Genomic DNA, 7,161 nt, shown 5'->3' with positions numbered 1-7,161 from the left:
TTCACAGCGTAGATCGTTTTTGTTCTTTGATTAGTGTTTAATATGTCTAATTTACTCACTTTGTCATAATTAAGCCATGACCCCACCAATGCATAACGTATTAGATTCATGTAATTTCTACCGTGTATATAGTAGCAATTGTTTTATTTGTCTTTATGAATTGACTAAACGGAAGACGTTATCACAGAAGCATATTTGGTTTGCTTAGTTTAATCAGTAGTGGATCAAGGAACTATTTAAAAGGGGTTGTGGTTATATGTCAACGAGGGGAGGAGGAAGGAGCCAACACTTCTATTATGACAATAACCATTTCCGAGAATGTGAACGTTTAAATAGTGAGATCATGTTCCTGAAAATGGATTAGCACTGACGAACGTGTATTATATATTTACACTTATATCTTGATATGATAGTTTACACTTCTCAGGCATCATAATAATGTGACATGATCAGAGTATAAACCCTGCTTTGTACTGAACCGACACACTAAGCCTGATTCTTAACGTGCTTTTCAACAAAGAAACAGTCCACAGGTAGACATGTCAGCCTACGCGGACAAATTATTCTGACTCCGCGTCGCCCAGTCTATGCTCTTACTCCTAAATGTCGCGTGGATTTAAATTTAACAACACATAGCCTTATAATTCAAATTTGAATTCAAATTTTTATTGCCATATAAACTTTAAACAATAAGTTTGTGACAAATACAAAATAAGTATACAATACACGTATAGCTGAAATTCACAATCATTTAATTACTGTAAATAGAATCCCTTGTCCTCAGTTCTACTGACTTTTTAATGTAGGACCCCAATTTATTTACATATGATGGTGTTGATGGATTGAGCATTAAAATCACCTTTTCTTCATCAGTCAAATCTTGAACAGAAATTATCAAAAAAGCTGTTTCTCAGCTCCCTTTCTAATTCACAATCTAATAAAACATGTTTTTCATATTCTAATATGTTACATTTATGGCATAATCTCTGCTCTCTAGGAATATTATAATGTCTTCCTTTTTCTATATCTAAGTTATGATGATCACTTATTCTTAGTTTTGTTATTAATTTTCTATATGTAAAGTTTGGTGTTCTTAAATAGTCTTCAAAAAATAATTTTTGTTTAAGGTTCTTATATGAATAAAGTTTTATTACTTCTTTCATACATTTTTTTTTGCATCTTATTATGAATCAATTTTCAAAGTAGTTTTTAGAACTTGTTTTTATATAAGTTAAACTTTTAAATGAATTATTTATTTTTAGGTCTGAACTAGTCATGATCTTGTAGGATTTGTGTAATATCTTTATTAAGTTCACATAGGAATATTTTTACATAGGTAAACCTCACAATGATTACTTAAAAATACGGACGCACACATGTTAATGTCTTTGAAACAATTATTCTATCAGAACTATTGTACAAAACAAATACATTCAGTTCCATGTATTAATCCCATGTTAACCATAAAGATTTAGCGTTACCAGTTATCATGATCGGGCATATGTATACAATTCTTAAAATTCATCCGCGTACAATATGGGTACTTTGGTGACCCATGTATCTAGGTACCTGTTCGTTATTATGATCTTTATGATTTTTTACTTATGTATATTTCTCAAAACATAACATGTTGATTACAAATAAATGTTCTTAAAAAAATATTTTCATAAAATTTCATTGATAATATTAATATACATGAAGCGATAAAGAATTCCATTTTGCACTCGATAACGTCAGCGTATTTATATGTATACGTAGTAAGGCGTGTGTAAAGGAACACTCAGAAACTGCCATAGAATTACTTCGGATTCCCTCACGGTAATCCGAGTAAAAAATAACAATTGAAAATTACAACAACTAATAACCAATACTTTCTAATATTTACAATTATTAAAGGTTTTGTAAAACCTTATTTCTTACTCTCAACAATTCAAAAATGTTATGTGAACATATCTTTGATATTTTTAATGTGCCACTATTTAACAATCGTTTTGACTTATACTACCATTATGTATATTTCTAAAATTTGGGTAAAATTTAGACAATTTTGTCAAAAGGATTTCTCTTTCCTTAAGCCATTGTAATAGCTTATTGTATATTTTCCCCCTCAAAATGAAAAAAACCGCTATAAATTGCATGCGTCTGAAGCGCTTTTTCTGGATTACTTTCATCAGGAACACTCAAACCCCCAAAAATTTAAAAGCCAGGTCATCGTTTCATAAATACGTAGAATCTGACGGAGCTATTTGACCAAAAGCCAAATTCATCGAAGATCAACTTTGCTTGATGGAGTCAAACCATGACCTCCTTTCAAACTGTAACTTCACTTATATATATGTGCAAATCAGTCTGTGTAGACTAAATATCCTACACTTTTGAATGTCAAAATATTATAGAAAAACCTTAAAATACCATAGTAAAGTTTCTGTTAAAACTCATTTATGAAGTTTGCCTTTAAAATTTTCACTACTAAAATCAAGTATCATGTATAATCATTAAACAAATTAAATACTAGTAATTGCGACAAAAATTACGGAAACTCTACTGATCACATATGACTAGAAAAAGCTTAATATCAGGGTTTTGAAGTAAAATTAGTACATTTTTTAGTACCAAAGCATCATTAAAATTTACAATTTTATACAAGTCGTTCAATTTGGCTTTTTGTATTTTACTGTTTTAAAGAACGTTTATTTGTCGAAAACGGTTTTACATGTTTCACCAATTGATTTTGAATATTTTAGCGCAACCAGTTACTATTTTTTTTAATCCGCCAAGTAAATCAGAAAACGAATCTCCGCTTTCCTTTTCTACGTTATTTCTTTCGTTTGATCTTAATGCATCCGAAGACATCTTTTCATTGAATTTATCCTCCTTCTTTTTCATTTCTTCCTGTAATTCTTTTTCTTTCTTGTCTAGTTTTCTTTTCATTTTCTTCTTCGATTCATCGAGCTCCTTCTGCAGTTCGGCTTTTTCCAGGTCGGTAGCCATTTTTCGAGATATCAAGGCATCTTCAAGTTCACTTTTTTCATTCAGTTCTTGTTCAAGCGTTTCCAGGTATTTACATTCTACTTCATTTCTGACATCTTCAATCTCTTGTTTCTTCTGCATTTTCAACTTTTCCCTTTCAATCTGCATCCTTCTCTGCAATGTGATTTCAGCTTCTTGATACATTTCATTCGTATAACAGGAGCGGCCATTCTCACTACACATCGTTTCGACCATTTCAAAAAAATCATTAACCTGATCTTTCTTTGGTTGTCCAGTTGCGTCATTGTTGAAAGAAATATACCTATTACCGCATTGCTGAAGGATAGCTTTCAGTTCTTTTGGGACTGTTTCCACGTATCGATGAATTGACTGTTTCATCTTTGTGAGGTCATCCTTTCGAGTGAAAAGTACGATCATATATTTGAAAACGCCATTCCCAAAATGATTAACAAAATGCTTGACAGTATCTTGTTCTTCTTTTGTAAATCGACCGACACTGACAACAAGAACAACAGCATGCGGTCCTGGTGACGTCATTCCGATACATTTAATTATCTCCTTGGTAACATCTTCATTCGTCGCTTCCGTATCGAATAAACCAGGTGTATCAACTACTACAACTTTCTTTTCATTTCTAATAGATTCTCCTCGTTTACATTTTTCGGTTACCGAAGAACCCGAGGGCAGTGATCGAAACTGATCAACCCCTAAGATAGTGTTTCCAGTTGCACTTTTACCAGTCCCTGTTCGACCAATGAGTACAATACGAATTTCCCCATCTTCTTCAAATATATTGGCTTCTTCTTTTACTGCACTGGTCACTCTGTCAACAATACTGGCATCTTTATCACTTCTTATGGTTACTCCATTGGCTACATCTGTAGTTTCAACAACTCGACTGGCAACTTCATCTACTGCTTCATAAACTGTATCGGCTTTTTTATTCCTTGTGGTATGTGTTTCATAATTTGTATGTTTTAAAGATGCCTCAACGTCAATAGCACTAGTAAATTTTTCAACCACACTATCTATGTTATCCGTTTTAAAGGCTGTCTCATGTTTATATGTTTTTCCTGTTAATTCACTGGCTGCTTCGTCAACTGAACTGACTAGTTTATCGGTAACATCTTTAAACGTATTGGCTGTTTTATCAACTGTACTGACTAATATATCGGTAACACCTGTAAACATGTTCGCTGCTTCGTCAACTGTACTGACTACTTTATTGGTAACCTCTTTAAATGTATTTGCTGTTTTGTCAACTCTATCGACTACTTTATCGGTAACATCTTTGAAAGTATTGGCTGCTATGTCCACTGGACTGACTATGTCTAATACCTTCGTAGATGCATCATCAGCTTTACTAGATGAAGAATCTGAAAAAATTGTAACGCAAAGTATATCAGTATTGTACAATTTTCATATGTACTGGTACTTCTGCATTTATTCATCTATGTCTTTATTTTGTTTATCATTCGCAACGAAAGGGCAAGAGAAATGTTAAGAACGCATTTTACATCCTCCATTTTGAACATTTACACGTTTAGGTCATTCAAGATGATCAGTATAAATAGGGCTATCGTTTAAGACAATGTTGTGTTAAATATAAAATACAGGATTTTCAAAGGACTATTTTCCCATAGTTTAGGGTAAACATGGTTCATTCTTTTATAAGATGTTAACATGGTAATACTTGGATACTGCTACTGATGGATTGATTTTTTAATAATTGGATGAAAGCTGTTTCAGACTCTTCATTCGACGTCACAGGCTGTAATTTTACACACCAGAAGGGCGTTTCATCTACAAAAAATTCATCAGTGATGCTCGAATCAAAAAATTAAAAGGATACATTAAGTACGAAGTTGAAGAGCATTGAAGACTTAAAATATCTCTTATATGATGCTAGTTTTTCCCGAACCGCTGAATCTCTTTTCGTGTTCTATCACAACTGTTTAGACTGTCCTAGGGTTGGAAAACACTTACCATGACTTTTCAATGATGATTTTTCCACTTCTTCTTCACATTGAGAAGAAAATCGACATGACCGACATTTCTTCGAATTAGAATGGTTTGACGATGCACACCTAGTACACGACCAGTCTGTAATATTTAATATTGCTTCAGATTATTTATTTGTTTGTGAATAAAGATAAGATAAGACAAATTATTTTATTTCCAATAGAGGACTCATTATGGTAAAAACCAGTAAAATATGGTCAGCATATTAAACCAATATATATTCTATAGCACGACAATCTTTTAACAAACTTGATCAAAACAATAATCATAAAGAAAGACAAAAGATGCTGACAGATTTGTAATTTGTATGAATAATGAGATCTATGCCGCATTTTTGCGCCTGTCCCAAGTCAGGAACCTCTGGCCTTTGTTAGTCTTGTATGTTTTTTCTAATTTTGGTTCATTTATATGTTTCGGAGTTTAGTTTCACGTCCATTAGCTGAACTAGTATACATTATTGTTTAGGGGCCAGCTGAAGCCCGCCTCCGTGTGCGGGATTTTCTCGCTGTGTTGGTCGAGTTTTTGTCTCTTTGACGCATTCCCCGTTTTCATTCTCAATCTTATGGTATAAATCAAATACACAGAACAGTAACCCTAACGCAACGTTAAACCAGACAATGTCATCAGAGGTCAACAGATGGTCTTCATCCATCGTTCTGAGTCTATCTAAGTTCTGAACGAGTTAAACCGGGACTTCCAAAGACTTTTCAACCACAACATTCTTTTTAAAAGACACAAAATGTCCAGATTAAACAAATCACCTGACAAACGTTTTTTGTTATAAGTGTTCTAAGTCTAGGCAAAGATCACAATTGTTTGGCTTTTCAATTGTTTTGATTTGAACTCCGTTAATAAGTCTTTGTTATGCGATGGAGTTTTAAGGCTTACAAAACGGTATATGGGTTTTGCTCATTGTTGAAGTCTGTACGGAGACCCATAGTTGTTTACATCCTCGTCCTTTTGTCTCTGGCGAATAGTCGTCTTATTGACAATCATACCACATCTCCTCGTTTTATTTATGTAGATGACACTCGCCTCTGGCTTACCAAAAGCCTGGCAACATTTATGACTTTTGTAAACAAGCATATATATAAAAATGTGGTGTGCTTAAACTTGAACCTATATCGTAAGCCAATGATGTAACATTTATATTTTATTCTTTAACATTTACCTATCTTTGTGAAAGCAAGTAGGTTGTCAAAAGGAAGCTATGTTTAAGATATCTTATTTTAGAGACACGTGACAATATCACTTGAAATGTATGAATTTGGAAATCTAATCCTAACATCTTTTACTTTACCTTTATTTTTCATGGTAGTTGTGTGTTTATTTATGTACATATATCACTTTACGTGGGATTCTGATCCTCGTATGTTTTTTTGTGCATTTATTGTTAGATATACATTGTATCCAAAAACACTTGTCCACAAAGCACTGTTACGGTACAGAAAGCTAAAGATAAAGCAATAATACCTTTTATCAAAGGCGTAGAATGTCTTACTGCTGTACTTGATACATTTTTATAATTGCACATTTGACATCGCTTATGGCAAGGCTGATTGAAGAATGTGCATTGATGACAAGACCACTCTGTAGAAAAAACGGGTGAAATATAAATAAAATATATTCTTAATTTTCATAACAGATTGTAAGTTCTGACGTACTGTTTACTCGGATAAACCCCAAAATCTGATGGCTGGCAAATAAATAAAAAATGTTCTACCTGTATGTAGACTACTAGCAGTTACTTTTTCAAGCCAAATATCAAACATTTCAGTCCCATTTAAGACGTTTACATTCTATTATTTAAAATGTTATCAATTGTCTATGTTCCGTGGGCATACAGGGTCGAAAGGGATAACAAAAAAAGTTAGTTGTGTTTTGCACTGTCTGAAGACTTGATAATACATTTAATGAATGCATTTCGAGCAGATGTGACTGTGTTTAAAACAGGGACCCTTCCCCAATACAGGACTGGAGAAGTTTATGTGACTATTGCTTGTGTAAACAGTATGCGTTGGTTGCCCTTTTCCATAAAACTTCACAGCGTAGACCTTTTTTTGTTCTTTGATTAGTTTTAAATATTTCTAACTTACTCACTGTTTCTTAATTATGCCATGACCCCACCAATGCATAACATTTTAAATT

At 33.1% G+C, this 7,161-nt stretch overlaps 1 protein-coding gene across 1 annotated transcript; it reads right to left on the bottom strand.

The window, feature by feature from the left end:
• Positions 1 to 644: 644 nt before the first annotated feature.
• Positions 645 to 6,601, bottom strand: LOC127725804 (uncharacterized). The gene is made up of 3 exons (XM_052233090.1): positions 6,487 to 6,601; positions 4,978 to 5,094; positions 645 to 4,367 (listed from the first exon to the last, which is right to left on the bottom strand). The coding sequence occupies exons 1-3, from the start codon at positions 6,545 to 6,547 to the stop codon at positions 2,719 to 2,721; spliced, it is 1,827 nt and encodes a 608-aa protein (XP_052089050.1). The 5' UTR covers positions 6,548 to 6,601; the 3' UTR covers positions 645 to 2,718.
• Between the last annotated feature and the right edge of the window lie 560 nt (positions 6,602 to 7,161).

This window comes from Mytilus californianus, unplaced genomic scaffold (genome assembly GCF_021869535.1).
Source record: "Mytilus californianus isolate M0D057914Y unplaced genomic scaffold, xbMytCali1.0.p SCAF_15, whole genome shotgun sequence".
In the NCBI taxonomy this organism is placed as follows: Eukaryota; Metazoa; Mollusca; class Bivalvia; order Mytilida; family Mytilidae; genus Mytilus; species Mytilus californianus.
The sequence above is the reverse complement of the archived record's forward strand: the minus strand, read 5'-3'. Positions and strand labels throughout refer to the sequence as shown.